General features: G+C 38.1%; 1 protein-coding gene across 7 annotated transcripts in view; it reads left to right on the top strand.

The window, feature by feature from the left end:
- Nucleotides 1-25,382, top strand: part of CDH6 (cadherin 6) — a 103,434-nt gene extending 78,052 nt beyond the window's left edge. For 6 of the 7 annotated variants that reach the window (XM_021552333.3, XM_021552334.3, XM_077786125.1 and 3 more), the window contains 7 exons: nucleotides 782-969; nucleotides 2,407-2,660; nucleotides 8,435-8,571; nucleotides 12,987-13,108; nucleotides 13,918-14,035; nucleotides 14,123-14,374; nucleotides 18,196-25,382. In XM_021552333.3, the coding sequence (XP_021408008.1) occupies nucleotides 782-969; nucleotides 2,407-2,660; nucleotides 8,435-8,571; nucleotides 12,987-13,108; nucleotides 13,918-14,035; nucleotides 14,123-14,374; nucleotides 18,196-18,686 (1,562 nt within the window). In that variant the 3' untranslated portion in view covers nucleotides 18,687-25,382. Of the gene's footprint in view, nucleotides 1-781; nucleotides 970-2,406; nucleotides 2,661-8,434; nucleotides 8,572-12,986; nucleotides 13,109-13,917; nucleotides 14,036-14,122; nucleotides 14,383-18,195 lie in introns of those variants that run through there. The other variant, XM_077786130.1, reaches the window with a different exon arrangement.
- The last annotated feature ends 1,053 nt before the right edge of the window (nucleotides 25,383-26,435 follow it).

The following is a 26,435-nucleotide window of genomic DNA, read 5'->3' as shown; positions in this document are numbered from 1 at the left end:
TTATTTTTCCTTTTTTACTTTGTCTAACCACTGCTCTCTGTATGATGTGTGTGTATTGCAGTGTCAGTGTGTGTCAAAGTCAAGAGCAGCTGTTACAGAAAATAATTGCAGATACTATCAGACAAATCAGTGAGCTTTGGCAGTTAAGTCACTGGGAAAGTTATTGGAAACAACTTGTCATTTAGGTTCAAAGTCTCTTCTTAGCTGTGGGCAAAGAGTTTCCATTTAAATTAGAGCAACTTAAGAAGAAATATAACACTCTGAACCCAATGAGTTAATTATACATATCTGGACATAAGTGTCTTCAATGTAAAAAGAAAAGATACAGCTTCATAATGCCAACATTCCAAAAGTAGAGGTTTATTTCTGACAAAAATTCAATGTAATACATTTTTAATGGGTATTTGAGCTGGATTCAGTTTTAGTGTTACTAACCTGCACTAGCTTCTGACAATTCTTAATATTTTCCCTTTGGCCTCAAGACATTTTTCATGCACACTTCTGATACAGCCAACAGAGACCATGAGAACATCCAGAAAGGGACATCTGTTACTAAAGTTACAGGTTTATAGCAATGCCCATCCTCCGTATGAGGAAACAGGTAGAAAAATGAGTAACTTTTACCCACATGAAAGTACAGCAGAAGCTGAAGTCTTTTGGTCCAGGAAGACCCAGCAACTTACTAACTCACCTGCACATGGCCAGTGTGGACAGTGGAGAGAGAGATGGTGTCCAAAGCACCTTGAGGCTGACTAACCAGATTTCCCTCTGTCTGCTGTAGGCACATACCAGTTCAGAGCTCCTGAGTCTGTGCCGCTCGACTCCCCGGTTGGCAGGATAAAAGCTAATGATGCTGACGTGGATGAAAATGCAGAGATTGAATACAGCATCACTGAGGGGGACGGATATGACATGTTTGGAATTACCACAGACAAGGACACACAGGAAGGAATTATAACTGTGAAAAAGGTACACATCTTAACACACTTAATCCCAGCCTCTGAAACACCAAACAAGCACAGTCAAACACTTACCTAGCACATATTTGGTTTTTATTTTTAGAGCAACATGTATGGAAATTCCCTATCTGTACAGAATTTCTACATGTGTAAAGTTTCTTTTATGCGAGCAATTGGTATCCTTTCCCTTATACCTTCTTTAGTAAACCAATGCACAAACTTTGAGGACTTGTGAGAGTAAATTACCTAAAGAGTAGGATGCAACTGAGAAAAAATTCTGCAGCCTGAATATACTCACAGAACAACTCAAGAAATCTCCACCATCCAAATGTGATTTTCCCCCTGTGATGCTTACAGGTTTTGCTCACTCAGTAGAAGATACTGTGTTAAGACCACAGAAATACTTGTATTACAATTATTAGTATTACATTGCCTATTTTTCACTATAAGAGTATGTTGATTCTGCAGCTATAATATATTATAGCATGTAGACAAATTTCTTTTGACTCACATTTTGTAAAAATTTAATATATCTATCAGCATGCTTTTGCTTTAGAAAAAACAATCAGTGCCTTGCAAGATCACAGTGGACATCATCTACTAGGTTGCACATTGGTTGTCAGAAAAGGTTTGAGAAATATTGTTTACACTGGGTTATCAGGCAAACTTGATAAGGTTACAGATATCATCCTTCATCAATTCAAGTTCAGTCATCACTAGATAGACATTGTGTAGATTTTCCAAACATGCACTTGCTTGTTGATATCAGTAGGACACCTGTCATTACTTGTTTTTTAGGAGATGCCTTCCAGGGTCTGATTAGGATATCAGTCTAACTCCATTTGTAATTCTGTCTGTTGCTGACAGAAGCTGTGAATTTTCTACAACGTAATGGATAAACGGGGTGACTACTCTGTCCCCACATTTCTCCAAGTAGTAACAAAGAGTCTCTAAATGCTGTTTCTTTGTAGTTTTAATGGTGCATGCTATTATCATAGCCTATCATAAAATCATGTTTGGCTTTGTGAGCAGTCCTGGTTATCCAGACACTAGATGCCACAGTGTTTCATTTTGGTGATGGAATGACAGTATCTAAACAAGCAACACCTAGAAAATCTTCCCTCCTTTAGTGTGTGGTGCCTGTGGGCAGGAAATAGATAATAAATCATCAAAATGCCAAAAATTACTGAAATGAAGAGTTAAGGCTATATGAGAAAATTTCCTGGTGTTCAGGATTTCCAGGCATAGAATTCCTTGGAAAAGTGGTTTTCTTCCTAAGGTATTATCTGGGCATATAGCCCTTTCTGCTTTCTGCTGGCATTTTAATTCCAGTTCAGGCTCCCATTATCTAGCACAGGCCTCTCCATGATTTCCCACCATGCTCATCTGGCTGAGAATCACAGCAATCCCCACTGACTACTTAAACTTTTTTTTTTTTTCTTCCTAGGCATTGGATTTTGAAAGCAAAAACTTGTATATTCTCAAAGTAGAAGCTACCAACACTCATGTGGACCCTCGATTCCTGTACTTGGGGCCATTCAAAGACTCAGCCACAGTCAGAATTCAGGTGGAGGATGTAGATGAACCTCCCATGTTCAGCAGACCAGCATACATAATGGAAGTGAAAGAAGATGTTCCATTAAACAGTGTAATAGGAACAGTAACTGCTCAGGATCCAGATGCTGCCAAGAATCCTGTCAAGTAAGCATTTACTACTTCAGCTTTCCTGTAAATTTTTTACAGCCTTGATTTTGCTTTTATCATGTCAGTACACACACAAAAAATCCTCATTTGTAACAATGTGAATTGTAGGGCATGCTTGAATATGGCGTATTGTACATGGTAAAATGATCTCTCATGCTTGGACATATTTGCTTAATAAGTATCATAGGTATGTGTGAATGTGTTTGCATGGCCTTTGCATCTTGAATTATCCTAATCTCTTCAGTAACTAATGTATGCAGTTATTTCTACCATAAAAAAATTTACTGAAAAAAGACCACTGAGAAAATCTTAGTGTTTTCCTTTCAGCTTTAACATTTTCCAGTGCAGCGCAGTGCATCCTCTTAGATATATGACAGGGAGGTGATTCAGCAGCCTTTTCTTCTTTTGTCTTCTGTCCAAACCTGGTTGACAGAGGCCACATTCCTCTTTTCTAAATCACAAGTAAAAATGTCTCAAAATCAGCTCATGTGCACACCCAGGCTCTGATCTCACCTGTATCAGTGCAAGGCTTGTAAGATAAGAGTCAGTCTCATGAGCTTCATAAATAAAACTTGTCATGAATCAATGAACTGTTCTTAGAGGAAGTGAAGGAAATGTTAAGGTTGGGGTAGATATACCTAAGTCTTCTTTTTTTGTGAATCATGTATTGTTTCAGTGTATTCTGGAGTACTTAAGTAATACTGGATAGAGTATTCAAGAACTTTTAAATATTTGTGTTCTTTAATTAAAGTTCATTGCTACTGACAAGGCAACAAGAGAAAGAATTGAAAAGTGCAGCAATATTAAATCCAGGTCAATTTTCAGCAGGTTTCTGAGTTGGGCACCTTGGAAATTCAATAGTTGCCTTTGATCAAAATAGAACAGTGCAGGTTTAATAAAAATCTAGTCCATCAATACTTTACACTTGTGCAAACAATTATCTTTCATCAAGATTTCTTACAGTAATGAGTGATTTTTAAGCTCTTAGCTCATCTTGTCAAAGCAGTAAATATTATAATTTTAATTTCCTAGATGAACAAGCTAAATCTAAAATGTTTCTGGCAGAAACTATCTTCAGTTTGCATAGCATGCCCTATACATGAATTCCCCTTCAAGACTAAGCCTTCTAACTTTAATTAAAGTTTTCTTAAATTTGTAACATGACATGCAGCAATTCTTTGGCATTCTGGGCCAGCAGAGCATAGTCACTTAAAGAGCAGCATAATGTTTTGCTGACTTTGGTGAGGCCCCAGGACAGAATGAGCATCTTTTGTAGCACATTTGCATGGGCATGGGCATGCCAGCATGAAGATGAAAAATTGGTTGGGGCGACACCCCGGCCCCTTGCAGTCTTCATAGGAATCTGCTTTTTTATATCTAATGGCACTGGAGAGTAAGGGGAATGCTTCCCTCCTTCCCTGTGGTGATAGCTACAACCATTTGCATTTCACACCAGCACCAACTCCTAATTATAAGTGATTTACAGTGGATAGGGACTATGCTGTTCATTGTTAAGTTCTGCCTACCGGCTCTTTGCTATTAATTGAATGTGTGTGCCAACACTTATCTAACTTTCAAAGGGCACTTCTTTAATACCATGTAAGTACTTTGCATATTTTAGTATCAGATAGTTATTGAGCAAAATTTAGCAGAAGTGTCAAAACTGATGTAGTGCAGCACAAAGCTTGTCTACTTTTTACCTTAATAGCATGCAACAGCCAAGTGCAAGGAGAAGAAAAATAAAAATCAGAAAGAGATTAGAGTAATAGAAATAAACATAGCAAGAAAAAACATGAAAATCAGTAAAAGAGAAAGGAAATCAGCAGAGAGCAGTAGGATGAGAGATGTTAACTTGCAATAAATGTAATTTTATGGTGCTAATATCTTGGGTATCTGCTAGAATTTAGGGGCATGGGTTGAGTCTGCATCTTTTTGACAGGGTAATTTTTTTTTTTTTCTATCATGCAATAGAGATGCTAAATCCTATTTTCACTCTGAGCTTCAGGGAAGATGCAATTAGACTATATATACACGACTTGTCACTTGCTTGTCAATTTTTCTTGACAGTTAAAAATAAAATCTTTAGACATTTGATATTACAATGAAAACCTTCCATTTTCTCCTCTACTCGAGCGAAGATTTCTCTTCTTAAACAAACTGAGCCCTAACTCTGTTAGATGAAAGCCCCTTTGATCTTCCATTAAAGGAAACCTCCACAATATCATTATGAAAATGCATTATGAAAAATTCACACACACATCCCTTCCTGACCCACAAATCTTCCTGACTTGTGGTTGCATTAGACAGCAAGCTGCTGCTGAGCATCAGAAGACAAAGTGATAGCAAAATATGAAGCGGATATCTGCCCTGGTTGTAAGGCTGCATAACCATTTGTGACCTGTGTATTGGCAGAGCTAAATTGCATCAGTCTAAGTCTTCTAAGTAAGCTTTGCTCTGATATGACATTGAGAAAATACAAAAATACACCAGTACATGTTTGACAATATTTGAATATGTGTCCAAGTGTAGTAACATTAAGATGCTCCCGAGCAGCACTCTACAGTCCAGAGGTGTTATAAAAAAAAAAGTTTTGCATTCTATTTCTGTTTGATCTACACATAAATAATATGAACCTCTGCATACTGATTAAAAAAAAGAAAACATGCTGAAACTGGCACTGCTGTATTGTACATCAGATCTTTTTAAATTGCTAGCTGAGTTTTTTTGCTATAGTAACTCCTCAGAGGCATAATGAAGTTCATCAGTCACTGGAACTGTCTCCCTGCTGTGATTTGATTTACTAAAGTACCCCAGATGAGAATGATCTGCAAACAAATGTAAGGCTAAATTTTGTTTGTGTATTTTACTGACAACATATTTGCATGTGTTAGATTCTCTCTTTTACCCTTCCCTTCTTCCTGTTACATACAAGGAGAGACTGGAGTCTGCTTTTTAACTTCCTAGCTTGTCAATTCCTCAGAGCTTGAAAGAGATGAAGTCCTGAAGTCTGACAAATGCACACCCATAATTTCATTAAATAAATGTAAAGATTAGTTTGATGTTGTCTACTTAATTCTTACTAGGTTGTGATCCAGAAGTCAGAATCAGCACCAATTCAACATAATTAAAAATCCTTGATCAAAAGAGACTGGATTATGCAAACTGAGAAACAGAAGTGACAGTCTAGCTTATTAAAACCATCCTTCTAAAGCAGATTTAATGGTATAATTGGAATATACTTTAAATGCAGTGACCTTGTATGTATTTTCTTTGGGATATGAAGAAATAAAATTAACATTCCATTAAGAAACTGTCTCTGCTGGGTTTTTTTATGAGTTTGAGTCTCCACTTTACAAATGAGAAAAAGCCATATGAATATACATATGGCTTTACAAATACTTGTACTTTAAAATTCTTAATATCTTGAAGAAGAAGAAGAAGAAGCCCTCAATGTTACAGCCCTGATAATCTTAGAAAACATCCAGAACTTTTTTTTTTCCTTCCAGATACTGTACCACAGATTGAATTTGGGAAATCTTTCAAAGATTTGTGATATTGCAATATACCAAGGCATTAAAATGTGCAAAGACAGTAAGATATTTTAAGTGCATTCAAAATATGAAGATGGAGTGAAAGTAAAATTGAAGCAAAAACCCCCAATGAACAGACAGCTCATGCCTAAACTAGTTGCTTATTTAAATGTCTTGCTGAATAAGAGTTTGAAACGTAGTATTACAGTTAGCTGGAACAGCTAAACTGTGGAAAATCTTGATATTTCATTTCAAAGAAGAATACAGAATCTAGATTTAACTGCAAAATTGAAATACCAAAGTATTTCAGCTGAAAGGTGTGGAAATGAGCTACAGAATATCTGAAAATAATTGAATTCACAAGATACCAACATTATATCATATAAAAACCAAAATGAATGAAAGTTAAAATGAAATGTTTACCATATCAAATACTTAGTCAAAATATAAAAGAGTCAGACAAATTTATATAAACTTATCCCCATTAAGCATTTCAGCCAAGTCAACAATTTCACACGTGCTGTTTAGATTTTGACAAAGCAGCGCTTTTCAAACTGATGGTAACGTCACAATGCTACATAAAGGAACTAACTTAGTGACACCACAGCTGACTTTCAGCCAAAATTGCAGTACTGTCAGTGAAGTGACAGCAATGAATGAAAACTAAATCTAAACTGCTGAAGAATTAGCAAAGTTTGCCCATGCAAGTTCTACAAAAATATGTTAGCTTTTTGTGCTATTAGCTTTGAATGTCCTTTGGGTGCTTCCCTAGGAATTATCATGGAAAAGGAAAACAGTTTAGTGCAAATAATTAATGCTTGCCATTGTTTTGTTTAAAAAGGTATGCTTCATTTAAATTCTTATTTTGGAATAAGATCTAATAAGTCTAATTTGCAGTAGGTATTATATCCCATATTTTATTTGCAAAGAAGAAAAAAAAACAGTTTCAAGATAATTAACAAGTTAGTTAATTTTAAAATTTTGGCAGAACCACATTTCAACTAGTTTCTTCTTTCCTTCTTTTATGTAAGGTGTTTCTCAGAATTTAAGAGACACTGCACAGGCACTAGGAAATCTGTGCAGAATGGAGGATATGTCTTGCAGCTGCTTCTAGGGCAGAGCAGGGAAAGGAAATTTTTCTTCAGCCTCTGCATTCCCCTGAATTCTGTGGTGGCAGTGAACTCTGCCAGCCATTCTCCTGGCCCAGTTTTCATCTGACTGCTTACCAGATCAGCTGTTGTCTTTACCCTTGTCTGGACACAAGGGACAGCAGTAGCTGCCTTGTGTCCATCGATGTGGTGTGCAAGGACACCAGGGGAGCACACTGGGCTTCCTAAGGATTGCTCCTGTGCCGTACATGAGCACAAAGCTGGACTGGAAACAAGAGCAGAATAATGCAATTGCATTCTTGCTTTGGCAACATCAGAGACATACTTCTGTCAAAAACCTCCATAATTTATGCAAGAATTTTCCCTTCAGAAGAGATGAAACCATGTCACAGCATTTGAATCAAGGTGGTAGCGCTCTGTCACGGGAATTGGAGAGTTCTACTTTTAAACTTGGATTTAGTTCAGCTGAAAAAGCAAAAGATCAGATTGAAAATTTGAATCTGTATTTAGACTCTGAGTTTATCCAGAGCTTGTTAGCATTCCTTTTCACATATAGATACCATCAAGCAGGGATGAGAATGTTAGTTTTAATGAGTTATGACAAACCTTTTTGTGATATGTACCATGGAATAATGAATCTCTGTTCTGTGCTGACTTGGTTTGGGAGGGCAACCTTTTTAAATGCTGGGAAGTGAAAAGTACAAATGCACCCCAGCTGTCACATTTTGTATCAGAAATGATTTGGAACAGTTGAGATATCAGTCCACAAAAAGAGGGTTTTATAAAGGAAAAGCCAACTCAGCCTTAAAATAAACTTCATATCTTTCAGGACACAGACTTCACATTTTTCACTAAAAACAAAGCTTTGATGATTCTCAGAGGCATGTAAATTCCACAGCAATTCATTTATTCAGCGACAATACTCCACCTTCTAAATCAAACCTCCAATGTGTCATTATCCAGTAGCTCAGAAGTAGCTCTTTGTGTGAATACATAAAGACTCTGAAGCCTGTGCTGAAAACAAAAGGAAACCCCATTTACTAGTTGTTTGATGTCTAGTCTTAGAAAATGGTTATAGAACATAGAAATTAAAAAGAAAGCATTCCTCTAACCCCTGTCTCTGTATTTGCAGGTACTCTGTAGATCGTCACACTGATATGGACAGAGTATTCAACATCAATTCAGGCAATGGTTCGATATTCACTTCAAAACCCCTTGACCGGGAAACACTGCTGTGGCACAACATTACAGTAATAGCAGCAGAGATCAGTAAGTTAAACCTAAATATGACTCCTGTCCCTGATGTAATGAATTTAGCCTTCCAGCTGAGTGTGTGGAAAGCGCAGCTGGGCACATGTCAGGTTTATGGATAGCCCACTCAATACTAATGAAGAAGCAGTAACTCTGCAAGAGGTCGTCTGCAGTTTTGTGTTTATTAGGGACACAGTTCACAAAAAGGTAACATAGCAGAGAGAAAAGGTGGCAATTCTGTGTTCTCTGATCAGTTATAGCCACTTTAGATTATGAACATGGTTGTTGAATTTTGAAACTGATATGCAGCAAAACAGATGATTTAAAGCCAAACTGCATTCCTTGGCTGAATTCAGTCTCATTCAGACTGGATGTTTTCAAATAAGGTTAAAGTGTCTGGGCTGAGCTGGGTGCCCAGATCTTAGTCAGTTTTATGCACCTCAATTTTTTGCTTTGTGTGCATCCTTTGAAACTACAAGCTGCAGCTACAAATCAGTCTGTCAGTTAGTTTAGACTGTTCCAAAGTAGTAATCTTGTGATAACACTAGACATGCTGATCTAAGAGATTGAAATGCCAGGGGTCTAAGATAAGGATATGTGTTTTTGGCATTAATAAACAATCCACTTTGTTTTAATACATTATCTGTAAGTACATCACATGCTCAAATATCAGGGAATGCAATTCTATTTGCTTTTGCAGAGTCGCAGTGCCTATGTTTATGGTGGAATGGTAGATAAGTTTAATATAAACACCAGTCCTGTGACTGTCACCATGTCTCTCTGCAGCTCAGCAGCTAAAAGCTTTTGACTTTTCTGAGAAAATATAGGCTTTACTTTCTTTTTTTGTATGGGTATATGGCTTGATTACCTACTTAACAGTGAGAAAAGTGTAATAAGCTCAAGATTACTTGACTCAACTTTATTGTGTAAGTCTTATTTAAAGCTGAAAACTAATGTAAAACAATGCTACTGAGGCAAGCAAATGGGGTTATATGAAGGAGTAGTGGGTATGAGCCTATAGGAATGACAGGACATGAATAGTTTGCCCAGTCTCATAAAAGTTTGTACCTTTTAATGCTAGGTATGGGATTTCAGCACACCAAACACTGAACGTTAGTCTCATGGCTGTGTTTCTATTAAGTTCTTGAAGGTGGGTTCTAGGGTCAAAAATTGTACACCATAGGCATCACCTGGGTAGAATAGAAGGAAAAAATAAATGCCTAAAAAGGAAAGAATAGCAAGAACATTTAGCACTGACAATATCAAGAACACTTCATTGACCCCAGCTGGGTTGAAATAACATGCAGTATAGAAAACTGTCCAAAATCCAGCCTACCATCTATAGGAAGTACTTATTTGATTTCTTGCTTCCTCCCCTAAGCACAGACCTGCACCAAACCTTCTCAACTTAACCTCCTGAGTCTGATTCAGGCTTCTGGCTTAATTTCCATTCCTCTTTATTCTGAATCCTTTCCGGCTGCAACAAACCTGCTTCCTAGGGTGTGGTTTACTAAGCCTAGACAAAATTTGGAATAACTAGAGTATATGTCTTCCAAAGGCAATTTTTTTTTTTGTTGAAATGTACTTTTCTGATCCAGGACACTTCACTAATTTTAGTCTCAAGAGACCAGACTGAAAAGTACCACTGCTTATTGTTCCTGGCACACCTAGACATTTCTAGCAAGGCTACTTGAAGTCCTAGTCCACTAAATTCCATAGAATCACTTATTACTCTCAGTGACATTATCTCATCAAGCTCCAAGTATATTTCATTGAAGTAATATAAAAAAATCCAGTCAGGTTACAGGCAGGATACATGTGTGGGTATCCCTTTGATATAGGAAAAAAAAAAATTATAAAGTCATAAAGAGAAACACCTTTCAGTGATGACTGCTCTTGATTCGGTTTTACAGTTTAAAAAAATGCAGAAGTTGTTTTGCCTTTGTCTAGAATTGTCAGTAAGTGTAGATTGCTCCAGTTCATAATGTTCTCCTTTTTCACCAGTATGAGCTGCAATTGCTCAGCAGCCCAGAGAATCAATCATGCTGTGACTGCTGCACATAAATGGTTGGTGAAACCCCGGGTCAGTACATCTGCCACAGCCAGACAACAAACTGGAATTAAAACGTGGGACACAGGGCTAGTGAGTCACAGCTGCAGAATTACAGCTAATTTACCAAAGACAATTCCCAGAGTGTTTTTAAATATTTGCTACTTAATACTTATGAGTAAGTCAAGCATTGGCAGGACTTTGAGGCTGTATTCTGGGAAAAAAACACCTCTGTAACAGTTTTATTGCTGGCTCAGCAGAAAACATATCCCAATACAAAGAAATAGCTTTAAGCAGTATGTTGAGTCTATGGAGATAGAGCTCAGCAGTAATTAAGTGAAAATGTTAACAGATGAACCTGCATGAATTAATTTGCACAAATAATTTGAAAGACGATGACACAAAATATCCCAAAAAAAAGACTTGAATATGTATATTGATTTCTATTAAATCAGAGAAGAGGCATATGTTCATAGAGCCTAGAGTTTATATGAAGCTTCTGCTTATTCCAATATGATTTTTAATTTTGAGAACCTTAAGCATCTAGAAGTAAAATAAAAATATATATGTTTATATTTAAAAAGCAGGAAAGAAAACAATTCTCCTTCATTAGAGAAGAAACATGTTTGTCAATATATTTGAATGTATTTGTTTGAAAAGTATGCCCTACAAAATAGTCTTGCCAATAGTCCTGTGACTTCAAATGAATGCCTTTGATTTCTGCCTGTTATAAAAATTCAACTCTTTTATTGATGTATTTTAGCAAAGAATTCAGCTCAGTCCATATTAGATATAAAGTGTTATTTTATACATTGAATGAATTTAGCCCAATGGCTGATATTATAAAGAGGTTTATGCTTAATGGAATCATATTAACTTCAATGGGACTGTAGAGCCTTAAAGCACAATGTTTTGTCTAAATGACTGAGCTCTGTAATACAAATAAGCAATGCCAGTTTTGGAGAAGGCATTTTCACATTTGTAAAAGGATGATAAGCACATTAATAGGACTTTTATTAAAGTCAACAAGCTACTATAATGAATAAATAGAATCTGCTATAATAAATAAATATAATAATAAAACCAGCAAGCTACTATAATGAATGCTTGTAGAAGAATATAGAGTCTTAGTTCTGCTATAATTTATTGCACTATTTTTTCACTCAAATGATAGGTTGAAATTCATTGATAAACCATATTAACATGGGTAGGAGATCAACATAGGAAATTCAGTGTGAACCCTCATGTAGGAGAGGGAAAGGTATTTATTTTAAAAGAAATTATCTCAATCACACTCTTTTCCTCAGATTTCTCTCACATTCCCATACCCACATAATCCTAGGTGGATACTGTGTGATATGTGGCACAAAGGAGATGGATCAATGGCAGTGGCTCTTGGATTTCTTTCAATTAGTGATGACAAATTTCTTTGGGACCAGATCTTGTCCATTTTAGATGTCAGTGGTTGTTATGGTGTGATTTTTTGCCTCAGAATCTTTCATATTTCACCATGCATGGCCCTAGGCAAGGTTACTGTCAGTGCTTTTCTTCCTTATTCTTTGTATCATTTTGACTAGAGCCTGTCTCCTCCCAGCAGGAAAAGGAATGGTCTCTACAGTATGGTGTACTTCCAGATGATTTTTTTTAACCTAGAAACATGATAGTATTTTCACTAATATTCTGTGCTCAGGAGTAGCTCTGTCAATTTCAGTCTCTTGGCACGATGCAGTCCTTATAGGTTAAAAAAAGATTGTTTACATAGGGGGATCTAGAGGTTCTGTATAGAGTTTGTGTTTTTCAGCTGATACACTTCAGTATTTACTCTAGAACATAAGACATAAGAATTCTCAACAGGTTAGAAAGCATCTCTGATCACAGCTGCAGTTAATATTTCTATAAAATAATGATAATCATGGTAGCTCAAGGAGCTGTGCTACAAGATTTGTAGGGCACAGAGTATTTTATTTAACAAGTGGAGAAGATAAAAACCACTCAATCTCATCCTCATTACTCTTCCTGTTGGAGAGCTAAGGAAGGGATCTATATGTTCTAGATACTTCACAGCCACCAAACAGTATCAGTCAGGCTAATAAATAGATTTAATTTAGTTCCAGTATTGTATTTACTTATATCACACATACATTCATAATGATCAAAGGAATTTATAAATCCTGGACTGCTATTCCATCCTAATTCTATATTTACACAGAATTAGAGTAATGATACTACATTCATCCCATAACACACTCACCAGAAATCAACAGAATGTAAGTGAAGTGCTCTAAGTGAGAAGAATTGAGCCACCAAGTCTGTCCTTTTCTTCCACTGCACTGAGTCAGTAACTGGGCTAAATAAAATCTCCATTCTGGTTTTATCATTTCAGACAACCCAAAACAAAGCAGCCGTGTCCCCGTGTTCATTAAGGTCTTGGATGTAAATGACAATGCTCCAGAGTTTGCCATGTTTTACGAGACCTTCGTCTGTGAGAACGCAAAGGCAGAACAGGTGTGTTGTCTGCTCGTACTAAGAAAATATTCCAAATTAAATGCGTTTTGCTTCTACTCTTGCATTACCTCATCAAGCGGTGCACTTTGCATTGCATCAAACTTAATTGCAAAATTAAACCGTGGCTGCACAGTATCTGAATTCATGCAGTATTCTTCCAGCTGACATGATGGTATGCTTTTGAGAGTTATTTTCTGTACTACACCTTGTTACCCATGATTTATTTTCATTCTTTCATCCTTTGCTTTATTCAGGCACCTCCACTGTCTCCTTCAAAAACAATTCTATGTCTGTAAATGTTACAAGTCCTGTCTTTGATACAACTATATCCTGCTAGATAACTCTCAGTCTACTACTCCTATTGTGAAGTAGTTCAAAGTTGCAGATGATTTGGAAGATTCAGCCAAGCAATTTCTGTGACATGAGATTTAGGTAGATAAAAATAAATTCAGCTTGGATTGTCTCACCTTTCATCTCTATTCCTTGTCACATGCAAAGGTTTCCTACCCATTTGCAGTGGCATTAACCCAAGCCTTCTGGTGAAATCAACATGATTTTCCTGCCAACTTTCAAATTCATTATGTCACTCCCTAATGATATAGGATATAATAGTATGGTGGCCCCAAACATCATCAGCAACATGTGAATGACTTTTCTTGAGCTCACCATAGCAACATCTCTGCCTTGAAGCAGAAAAAAAAAATATTACAAAAGATTGCTTTTACAGTTTGTTTTTTTTTTTTTTAAGAGTATATAAATAACTATAAAGTTCACTGAGTTAGGAGATAATTTTGTTCTTATTGTTTCAGCTGATACAAACATTAAGTGCTGTTGATAAAGATGACTCTTACAATGGACATCAGTTTTCATTCTCCTTAGCTCCCGAGGCAGCCAGCAGCTCAAACTTTACACTACAGGACAACAGAGGTGAATTTCTAGAAAGACTTTTCTTTATTATCTTATCCTTGCTTTCAGTCTTCAGATGAAGATTTAATGCATGCTTTGTGTTTCCAGACAACACAGCAGGGATCTTCACTCGAAAAACAAGATATAACCGTCATGAAACAAGTACCTACTTCTTGCCAGTGGTAATATCAGACAATGATTACCCCATCCAGAGCAGCACTGAAACGGTGACTATTCGGGTGTGTGCTTGTGACCATCGAGGAAAGATGCTGTCCTGTAATGCAGAAGCTTTGATTCATCCTACTGGTCTTAGCACTGGGGCTCTTATTGCCATTCTTCTCTGCATCATTATATTACTTGGTAAGTAGCTCAAGGACATTTTGTTCCTTTCATGGCCATTTTGCATTGCTGTAATGAGTATTCCAAGACTAGGACAAAGGAAAAGTAAAGACATCATTGTCTTATCCTGTACCTATATTATTGTATTTTTTCTTCTGAGGGCTGTTACAGATGGGGTGTGTAGGGCACAACCAATCTAACCTTAGTTATCTAAAAGTTAGCGATATATGAGGGATAGGAGGCAGCTGGGCTCCACACTCTGTTCAATGGAAAGAGACACCTGTAGAGAGACATCCATCCCATCCCATCCCATCCCATCCCATCCCATCCCGTCCCGTCCCGTCCCTTCCCGTCCCGTCCCGTCCCGTCCCGTCCCGTCCTGTCCTGTCCCGTCCCATACCATACCACACCATACCACACCATACCATACCATACCATACCATACCATACCATACCATACCATACCATACCATACCATACCATACCATCCCAACCTTTATTGGTATCTAAGGAGGACCAGACACATTACTCATAACCCTCTGCAGGTGTCCATCCCTTTCTGTTGACCATAGAAAGAGGGCAGATAGCTTACTTTTGAGGAATTAACTTTCCTTTCTAAACTGAGGAGGAAAAAATTCTCAATGCTTTTTTTCTGTTGGAAAAGGATGCTGAATAATACTGAGGGACTCTCTCAAAGGCTTCAGGGTCCTCCATTTCAGCCACCTGTGATGAGAAAGAGGTTGGATCCTATGTGTGGAGGATGTGCAGAGGGCTCTGGCTATGGCACTTACAGGTGGTCAATTATATATATATATATATATATATATATATATATATATATATATATATAACATAGATAAATAAGGACAGTTTGCAACATCTCTCACATACCTGCCAGGTTCCACCCCTCTTGTACTGCAAACAGGGATAGTTGGCCACTTGGCCATTATCTGTACCTGTTCATTTGGGGGCAACTGTACAATACAACATAGGCTGTTCTCTGGGATGTGTTTTTAGGATGATAGGAGAAATAAGGGAGTCAGACCAGTTTTACAGCACTGGGGTCAGGCAGGGGAGAAAATGTTTCTTTCATGATTCTACTTCTTTTTACCATACTCCTATGGACATGCTACTCACCACTGCAGAGTCATCCTGATCTTTACTTTTAACAAAATTTCCCTCTCCAGTAATGAATCCAAGATGAGGTTGGTGTTCTCAAACTCTAACAATATAGTCATGGCTTGCTCAAATAAGCTCTATCCCATTTTCAGAAAAGATTCCCACAATAACAATCTGATCTTTAATTCACCATTAAATTCATTTTTTAAAACACAGTATCATTGCCCCTAAGGGCTGAGCTCACTTTGTATTAAGTTCCTTACCAGAAAAAGTAATGTAATGCTGCAGGTAGTCTTGCACTCGTTAGTACAACTGTGCTCATTAATATCAATCTGACATTAAACGATTTCCTGTTTTATGTCAATCGAAAATAATTGATTCTATGTGCTAAGCAGCACTTTATGTCAATTACTGCTCATGCCACCATGCACCATAAGCAGATTTTCAATTAACTCAGCTATATAATTTTCTATTTTCAGGCTGGTTGTAGGGTTTGAATGTGCAACCACTACTGAGTGAAAAACAATACTCTGGGCAGATCTGAAGATCTGAACCACAGCTCAAAGTTTATCAGCAACAAAAAGTGCCTGTAAATTGTTAGGTTTGTATGAAGTTTGAGTAAGTTTAGCATCTTATCAGGAGGTTTCAGATACTGCTGAACACAGACATGAAAATAAAGGTGATGTACTTCAACATGCAGCTTATTATCAGGTCTTTTTCCTGCAGGTTCAGCACAAAGCAGTAAAATCCATGGATCAGATGTGATGTATTTATCAAAGCCTCATCCTTCCATGTTCTGTGCAGCACTGTTTCTGAAATGAGATACTTCTGCAACTCTTTGATATAAAATCTATCATTCCTATGCTTTCTCAAACCATTCTACCAGTCACTGTTCCAGAAGCCCATTCCAAATTGACATTGTGTTTTTCAAGTTCTCCAAAATGTTCTCCAGATATTTCTCTTCTTTCATACACATCTTTCACCAGTCCTTCCACACAGTGCCACAGCTTTTTGCTCTTGAGGAAGACAACTGCAATTTTGTACAGCAGCAAGAAGAAGCATCACTCAGACTAGGACCCTTCTCTGACATCATAAGTAAATCCTCATCAGAAGGCTGAGGTCTTAATGCAGTCTGAACCACCTCTCCTAATCCTTCAACTTCACCATCCATTTCCTTTCAACTCATATTGACAAATGTTCTTCCTTATTCACAGTATTACTATGGTAGAACACAGCATTTTCCTACTTTATCCTGTCTTTTTGGTGACCTTCCATAGTCAACTTACAATGCAGGGGAACTTATAAAAAAACCAACCACCAAATAAAAACAAACAAACAAACAAACAAACAAACAAACCCACAAAAAATCCAACCAAAACAAACAAAAAACAACCACCTCCCCTGACCAAAAGGAAAAACCCACCAGATTTTGTCTGTCAAAGGAAACTAAGAATTATAAGGTTCAATGGAATAAAGTTTTAGGTTGGGTACAAGCTTAGTCCTTGATATTGACCTTAAAAGGTTACAACTGAGGAAAGCACTGAAAAAAAATTCTTCAACAGTTACTGTGCTTGACTCACACGCCATTTTAAAAGCAAAGCTGACATGAAGGATCACTGTGATCCACCTTATCATCTCACATCAATGAGTTTAGGCATTTCTGCTTTGCTTTGTTATGAAAAAACTGTAAAGACAGCAAGATGTGTCCTTCCTTGGAGTTTGCACAGCAGAGCTAAAATGCTGGGCACTGCAGACCTCAGACTACCAAAGCAACACTGACAGCAGAAATACATCCCTTCTCCTTGCTACTGTTAACTTGTCAGTATTCAGCCATTTACATCTTCATGTAGAATACAGCTAAGAAATCTGAAATCAACTTCTATAGGAAAGTGTTGACCGTATCCCTTTCCATACTCTGTGTCCATTTCTCCGTGACTACTGAAAATCATTAGTGAATAAAAATATTAAAATTTGCATCAGGATCATGGAAAGAATTCCTTCCCTCCAATTAAATGAAAAATATGTGTATGCAAACACACACTTTAAAATTAAGGACATAAAATATGTTCTAGAAATCTGCCTTTGTCAGATTAAAAAATACCTTTATCATATCTCATCAGTTTATTATTTAATTTGTGTACTTTTCTAGGTGATGTACATTGTGAAAACCTTCCAGGGAAGTTAATAAAACTCAGACATTGTGGTGGCTGAAAATCCGCTCCATATTCCAAGCTTTTTTCCCAGAGGAGCATAGATTTACTTATCTTGAAATTCTGTCTTGCTAAGATCAGTAGATACCATCTTTGTCCATAGCAGAAGTTGCATATTGTCCATGGGGTTCAACATAAATAATACTGATGTTAGTTATTCTGGAGAAAGTGTTTCTTCCTTCCCAGCTGTCATGAAACTAGTTCTGTTCTCAAGGTGACAAAATTAGTATATGGCTCTGGGTAACAAAGTGCCTACCAGCAAAAAGACACTCTGCTTGGCTTCCTACAAGTTTGACATCTCCTTTCTTCTGTGCATCCATGACATTTCATCTCCCAAGGAACTCACAGGCAGAGCAAGCGCAGCTTGAAAATATGATGTGCACATTTTCAGTTTTTCGAAACATCTTCTCAAACTCCAAGCTCAATCAGAGGCGCAGCATTTCTTCTGGGCTTTAATGGAGTTGGGGATTAATCTTCTTTCCCTTTCTCTTTCTCTGTTGTTTTTGTTTGCAGTTACTGTGGTGCTGTTTGCAGCACTGAGACGGCAGCGGAAAAAAGAGCCTTTGATAATTTCCAAAGAAGACATCAGAGACAACATTGTCAGTTATAACGATGAAGGTGGTGGAGAGGAAGACACCCAGGCGTTTGATATTGGCACACTGAGGAATCCCGAAGCCATAGATGATAATAAATTACGCAGAGACATTGTGCCAGAAACGCTTTTTCTGCCGCGGCGGACTGCAACAGCACGAGATAACACGGATGTCAGAGATTTCATTAACCAAAGGTTAAAGGAAAATGACACTGATCCAACAGCACCCCCGTATGACTCATTAGCAACCTACGCTTACGAAGGTAATGGTTCTGTGGCGGAGTCCCTCAGCTCCTTGGAGTCGGTGACTACGGACGGAGATCAGGACTACGATTACCTCAGTGACTGGGGACCTCGGTTTAAAAAGTTGGCAGATATGTATGGCTCAATGGACAGTGACAAAGACTCCTAATATGTTGTCTTTTTTTTTTTTCCTCTTTTTTTTCTGTTCCTCATTCCCAGAAACAGCACTGGGATATGTGAAGTGGCTATTTCTTTCTGTTTCTCCACAGTTGTTTGAAAGGGTTCTCTATTCTACCCATTTGAATTGTCTAATGACTGCAGTCTGTGTGGGTTAGCCATCAGAAAACTTTCTCTAGTATCATTTTATGAGCTTCCAAGAGGCAAAATCCTTATTTTTTTGAGTGCATCCAGTTTACCAAGCCAATCTTACAGGCACAGCAGTAGTGGAGGGGAAAAAGAAAGGATCAGATGGGGAGCAATATTTTTACTTGTTCTACTTATATTGTAAATTGGAGTATATTACTGTTTAAGCTCACTTGCTTTTTACTTGTATTCAGACTATTCAGCTCAGACGACTGCTCTGTCAATTGTGTATTGCACATCCCAATGTACTGAGGTACCCTAGTTTACCCTTTGTATTATAGTCAAAAGTAGTGGTGATGGAATGAAGGTTTATTATACAAGTAGAGTAAGCTGAGAAAAGAACATCAAACACGCATTTTACTCATGAGGATGTTAGAGAGGCTTAATGGTCATTTAAACCTGAGTGTTTCTCTAGAATTCACGATTTCCCCATTGCACTGAATCATACTAACACACACATATATATAGTTCATTGACTGCTCTGTATATATTCTTGGACCTAGCATTGCTGGAGAGGTGTGTGTGTGCACGTGTGTGTGGTCAATAGCCCCAGTATATAATTCTTGGATGGTTTCCCTATTCTAACCCAGGCTTGCTTTGCAATACAGGGAAAATCATCAAATCCAGATTAGGTCATGGCTTAGAGGAAGGAACAAATCATAATTCTTCTTTTGCTTGCTCTTCCTCAGTCGGCCTCCATTTTCACATCAGTTCAGTGATGGCCATGCACAGTCCTGGGGATGTGGTAGTCAGGGTGTTCATATCCAGCTACTCCTGCCTGTTCTTGTGTCAGGTGGGGAGGAGTGACCTCAAGGTGACTGCCACCCTCTGGGGCAAAAGGAGCAACTGCAGGGGAGGAAAGTGCTTTTTTTGTCCTGATCTTCTCTGCCTGGATGTCCGGGGTGGATTCCTGACTGACTCTCTGCCCAGTTTTGCTATCTGTAAAATGGGGGAATAATGCCTACCTCATCAGGATGTTGCAAGAACTGTGTAAGTCATTTGGAAAATGCTTTAGAAATGGAGAACACTGGCATTCTGCCAGAGGAGGCAACTTTTCATGCTTTTGGGTAGTTGTTTCCTTTTTTTTTTCTTCCAGATTCAACCCCTGAATAAACAAATAATGGTCATTCCAGTGGCCTGAAAAAGGGGGTTTATAATTATAACTCATATTTAAAATAAACTACTCAGTCAGGGTCGTTAAAGTCTTCAACAAAAGGTGAAATTTTAACTGCAAGTTTCTCTGTGTATGTTTATCTGCTTTGCCAAGTGAAGTAATTTTTGTCCAGGTGTGGAGTGGGGGAAGTTGCCATAATCTTGGGCCAAAACAGTTTTCTTTTTAGCTTGCATACCACTCAGTATTTCAGTTGGTTTTTCAAACATATAGTGGCTGCTCTTCAAACCCAGACATCTAGGAGAGGCTCTCTGGAGAAAACCCTAAGGGGCTGCCATGGGGCATATCTGATTCCAGGAGTTAAACACCACCCTGTGTCCCAAAGGAGGGAACCAGCCCATGGCACTGTGCCAAGGAAAGAAGGAATTATTATTTTTAAAATACCTCATCTGTAACTATTCTAATTTATTTGAAACAGTATTTAATACCAGAATTACAGGAATAGATCTGTTTTCATCCTCCCCCAAATTTTAAGTGAATCATTTTGAAAATTAAACAGCTCAAATTTACTCCAGAAATAAATAGAGATGAGATCAAAGTTAATAAACAGAAAACTAAGAGCAATTAAAAATTAATCCCTGGAATTCATTACTCCTTGTGAGTTAAAAAGAGCAGTTAGAGTACCAAGTGTTAGACTTTTACAACCACAATGGCAGAATTTTAGATTTTGTGGACCAGCTCAGAGCAAAGAGGATGAGCCAGCCATGCTGTGGCCCTGGCTGGGCAGGAAAGAACTTGTTGAGCACTGCACACATGTAGGTGTAGGGCACAGCAGCTATTGGCTTGCAGATCCCCAGCACTATAGATTGGATGCCTTCAGAGCAGAGGAGTTTCCAAGGGTCCATAGTCCTCGGCCTCTCAGGTGGAAGCTTCTCAGAGTGTTTTAAGTCCTACAGAGTGTAGTTCCCAATTCCATCTCTTAGTGGGGAGCTGAGCTGTAGCACCCATCATAATGGCAATGGCATTATTAAGTAGAATAAGTATAAATACTAGAGCATTATTATGTCCTCTTCAGGTCCCCTAAGTTATTTAAGATGCTAAAAGCCTAGCTCTTCATGGCTTCCTTGAAATTGGAACTTCTAGAAAGCAGTCTGTCCAAAAGCTGACTCTGGCAGACAGGAGAGACCATCTGGATTTCCATGTGGAGGAAGAGCAGATGCTCAGCACCACTGGTCCCTTAGCTTGGGCTACTCCCCTCACACAGCATCAGTGGGACCAGCAGATCCCACCAGCAACTCTCCCCAGTGGCTTCCTGACACATCCCTCTCTCACCCTTCACTCTGGGGTTGCCTCCAGCCAATAGCCCCAAGCTCAGAATCCAGCTGGGTGCCTGAAGTGAGCCAGTGAACTGTCCCTTCCCTCCCTTAAGCCTCATGGAAGCAGAGTGGTGTGTGGAAGGATGGCAGAGGTGGCTGTGATGTTGTTCAGCCCTGTGAGCCACCCCCAGCTCATGGGAAGAGGGAGTTGGTGGCACTTGACCGAAGACAGCTCCAGTGCCCTGAAGGGACTGGGCCACTCTACAAGTCAGCAGCCTGCATTAGTCACTTCTTGGGTGGGATAATGGGACAGGAGGATTGTGAACTCCTTGTAATTATTTTTTTATGTTTGTACAGTGATTTAGTGATTGTTAATAGCAGTCCAAGCGCAAGTTTTAGGTTGGTTTGTTTTTTTTTTTTTTTACTTTTAATTCAAAGCTGGTTTTATCTTGTCCATTGAGTGACAGAGTAAATAACAGAGTGGCTACTCGTGCCTGTTATGTAAATATATTATATATATAAAATTATGTTATGTCACCACAAATATGGTGCCTGAATAGTAAATGCATTCTTCTAAGAAAATTTGAGGCAAACTTGCATCCAAATTATTATTTATGCATCTAGGTTTTGAGGTCTATTTTTTTCCTGCAAATTAAACAGATTTAGCATCTCTCACACAGCAAGGAGAGTTTAATTCTTTCTTTTCTTCTTGCTTGGCAGTACCACAAAGTGCAATTTATGAAATCAGTACTGCATTCTAAATATTGAAAGTGCCATATTGCAGTGAATACAAACCTTAGCAGCAGTATTTCTTTGCACTGTGTTGCATGGTGGTGTGCTAGATGATAGAAATGAGTATTTAACAATGCTTTCACACAGTGCTACAATTGTCATTTGTAGATAACCAGTTGTTGAACTATGGGCTATGAAGTGGCTTTCAAGGCTGTTTTAAGCCTGCTCTTCTTATAACCACACCTACTTCAGAAGAAGAAATATTATTAATCAGTTTAGCTAAGCCAGGTAGAGAGATAAAAATGCAGTTTGCTTTTAATTTGGGAAAACATCTGACCTAACAACAGGAAATATATTAAAAGATGCCAAGGAATTCAGTGGAGTCAACATGAAACAGGGACATGCCAGCCATGCGACTGCTGAACAATAACATCTCTACACTTGAAACGGAATAAGGTTTCTACAGTAACTATTTCATCTCAACTCCCAAGAGAGTCACTTTACCCCAGAAAACTGGTGGGGAGTTGTTTTTGTTTTGTGTTTGCTAGGGTGTTTTTTACCCCAGGAGAACTACTTCAGGTGAAACCCAATTCTATCCTACAGCAGCACCAGTGTAGGGAGACACAGCAGCCCATGCCTCCAGTGCAGCTGTTTCAGGACATCTCTTTGTGCAGACAAGTGCTTTGAAGAGAGCTGAGGCAAAGACTTGCAGAGAGCTCTGCACAAGGCTCTACCAGCAGTATCACAGGACTGAGATGTGTTCCTGAACCTGAAAGATATGGAGTTGTGTCTAACCATGAGAAAACAAAATTGTCTGTATTTTTCAGTTATATCTGTTAAAAATGTGCTGGAAAAGATAGGTAGTAGAAGAATATGCCACCTACACCAACAAAAATGTTTTCTAAATTTTTCCTAAGAAACATATTTATCTGGCCTTGCTTCAGGTGTTTCTGTTAAATATGAATGGAAGAGGCAACCTTCAAATAATCCACTTCAGGAAGTAGCAGTCCACATTACAAGTTACAGCTTTTCCATTTCTCTGTTATTAAAAAAAAAAAAAAATATCGCAAAACCAAGAGAATGAACATCTGCAGTACCATAAACCCAGAACAGTCATAGAGAAGTACGGCAGAGAGAAATGTCTTTAGAAATGTATGTCTACACATGTACAGTTTGAAAAACAGAATTATCCATGTTGAGCAGAACCACCAGTGGACTTCCAACACTTTCAGGTTTCCTGACACACCAGAGGGAAATCTGCATGGATAGGGAGAAAGACATATCTTTTACACCAAGCAACTTAAATCCAGGATGTTTCCATGTAGATCTCTTTGAAAGAAAGATACGTGTTACATTTCTGAAGAAAAAGCATCTTGATGGTCTTCTGCAGGGTGAATTCTGGATATGGTTTTGAGCAGGTAACTCTCTGCAAGCACCGCTGTGTTAGTTCTACCTGCCACCATCTGTTAGAAAGGTCTCTCCATTTTTCCTTTGGCTATGAGAAGCATTGAAATGTTTCAGAAGACCACTGTCCCAAATGGATGTTGCCATCCCCTGCCCATTTGCATTTCAATTAACTCTGCAGTCTGAGCTGCCTCATCAAATGAGCGCTGACAAAGTAACAGTCATTATGCCGCTTCCAGTGAGTATGAAATATGTCATAAGCTGTGAAAGGCAGGATTTTTCCAGCCCATCTACACCTCTGAAACAGCAGCCTCATCCAATAAATGTCAAAGCCACAGTATTTTTTGCTTTCAGTTCAGTCTTTAGAAAGATTTCTTTTCTCAGAGATTGTTTCTGCACTTAAAGAGGAACAAAAGCATATTTAATGTCTAGAGACTCATGCATTGCTCCAGAAAGAGACAAAAACACAGAACTCCAATACAATGCTTTAATACCAGTCTCTGTCCTCAGCATTTTTATTTAAGCCAGCTGAAACAATCTTGATCCTGCCCGTCATTTTGCAATACTACACTTTTGAGCCCAGACTTGTATTTGTCATACAGTAAAACAGTCACCTGAACAGTTCATAAAATTCAGTGGTAGGTATCCAAAAGAGGTGGCTGGGGTTATAGGAACTACAAGTGTCAGAGAACTGAGCATTTCAGGAAGAAGAACAAGAGGTGAATTGTGTGGGAGTGAGGGGAGGTAGTCAGGCATATGCAAGGCAGGCCCATGGCACTTAAAATCCACAAAGCTATCATCATGTGCGTAGAGTTACTGGATTTCAAAGGAGTTTTTACAGAACCTGCCCTTATCCTTTTTTCTTCATGTACCTTTGGCTTTCTCTAAAAATAAATTTTTAAAGAAAAAAAGAAGAAAAATAAATAAAAAGGAGCTGCTATGTTTAAATTTCTCCTACCACAAAGTCAATTTGACAAATAAGGCATAAGTCCAGCATATAGAGAAATCCTTTCCATTCCCATGGGCTTTTGACTTTTCCTATGAGACTGCACTATTTATGTAAATATACTTGGAGACACTTTCTATAAGCTTTTAGTTTTCTATGATCTATTACTTTAGTGTTTATTAAAGATACAAACTTATAGAACTATTAAGCATTCAGGTGAACAAAGAAAGAACACTGCAAACACAAAATTATTATGGATTTTGACACATAAAAAACTCTTCAGCATTACTGTACTGTTTTAATTCTGTGATTACTTTCACTGCTTTGAAAAAATTAAACTTAAAAGAAAGGCCTTATAATATATGCTACATGCATCTTAACTGTGTTACTGAGCGAACTCAATCTGGCAAACTCCTATTGAGATTTGTGATTTTTTTTTTTAAGCCCTTTAAAATAAATGCTCTTTGGTATTGATTTTTTTTTTTTTAATTAAAAATACTTCCAAGCATAAATTGAAAATGATGCCTCCACCTGGGAAGATTTACTTGCTGGCATGCTCCAGCCACACAGTCTCTCATGATGTCATCCCCTGGTTGTGCCAAGGGAGCCTCAGCATTGGATGGATCTGTAATTTCTCAGCAGAGAGCAATGAGAAGTTTGTGGGTGACAATTTTGTCACCCAAGAGGTTTACACCTAGAACTTCCCTGTGTTGCAGAGGGACCCGTGCTGGAATGATTATCTTTTCTGCAGCGTGGATGGGCAATTTGTTTTTGTCAGATGGAAAGTGTGCACTCTCTCCCTTATATTTCCTGTTCACTGTACTGGCTTCTTTCTTTGGGGTTGGGGGGGGCACGGGAAATGAAATTTAAGGATTTGATGAGAAACCAATTTGAGCAGCAATTTCTCACAGACAGAGTGAATTTGCCTTTTTGCAAATTGATTTTTGTAACAAGTTATTTATATGATATTACTTAATAAATTGTTTTTTCTAACTTGTTTTTTTTTTTTTCCTAATTCTCTCAATCTATGTTATGTATTTACAACGCTATCATAAAGATAAACCTTTGGAAAGATTCTCCAATCACCTTAAGACAAAGGGTGAAATTGACTCAGTCTTTGAAATTCCATTCTTAAGTGTCTGGTGTGCACCACGCTGTAAAAGCAGTAGGATCACTATTCTGTATTAACTGAGGCCTCCCAAGAGTGGTGTAATTCCAGAAGGAATCATCCACGAGGAGGATATTAGTCTGTGATCACAAGTCTAATTTTGACTAGCCAAGGTATCCCAGGAGGGCAGCAGAAGCATTGTCAAGGTAAAGGGTGCAAATGCCTTTATTTAAACATATAAAGATCACATAATTTGTAATAGCACTATTCAGTTATTTGTCTTTCATCATGTGAGATTAAAAAAAAATTAGTCTCATTGCAGTTATGGAGAGTCCAAATGTCATTTGCAGTATCTTTTTACATAAGAAGAACAACCTCCAGAGAAAATTCTTCATTTTAATACTCCCATAATAAAAGAGCTGTCTGTATCTCCAGAAATTCCATCATATTTAAAGGACAAGGACAAAGAAAGAGTGGGAAAGGTCACAGCAAAGTAATATTTCATTAAAAGCATTACAGTAAACTGCAAAATCAAACAGTTTAGCACTGAAATCCATATAGGGTTTATAAAAGGACTAAGTTTTGTAACTGATGAAAAATTAACCCAAATATCCACCTGTAAACTTTGGTGAAGCTCCAGATGAAAACCTCTGTATGAATAGCAAAAAATCTAAGCTTTTAAAAGCAATAGGAGATAGGATATATAAATACAAAATCGGATATATAAGTACAGAAGTCTACTCAGTTTTTATTTACCTCACTATCTGAACACCAAGACATGGAAACTGAGCATGGCGCTGTACAGGAGGATGGATGCTTCTACTGCCCATCTACTCCCTTCAGCAGGGCACACACACACACTGGCAGTACAGAGAGGCTGCAGCAACCCCATCTCTGTTGCTTTGTGCATCAGAACAGCCCTACAGGACTCACAAAAC

The sequence above is a fragment of the Lonchura striata genome, chromosome 1 (assembly GCF_046129695.1).
Source record: "Lonchura striata isolate bLonStr1 chromosome 1, bLonStr1.mat, whole genome shotgun sequence".
Classification (NCBI taxonomy): Eukaryota; Metazoa; Chordata; class Aves; order Passeriformes; family Estrildidae; genus Lonchura; species Lonchura striata.
The sequence above is the reverse complement of the archived record's forward strand: the minus strand, read 5'-3'. Positions and strand labels throughout refer to the sequence as shown.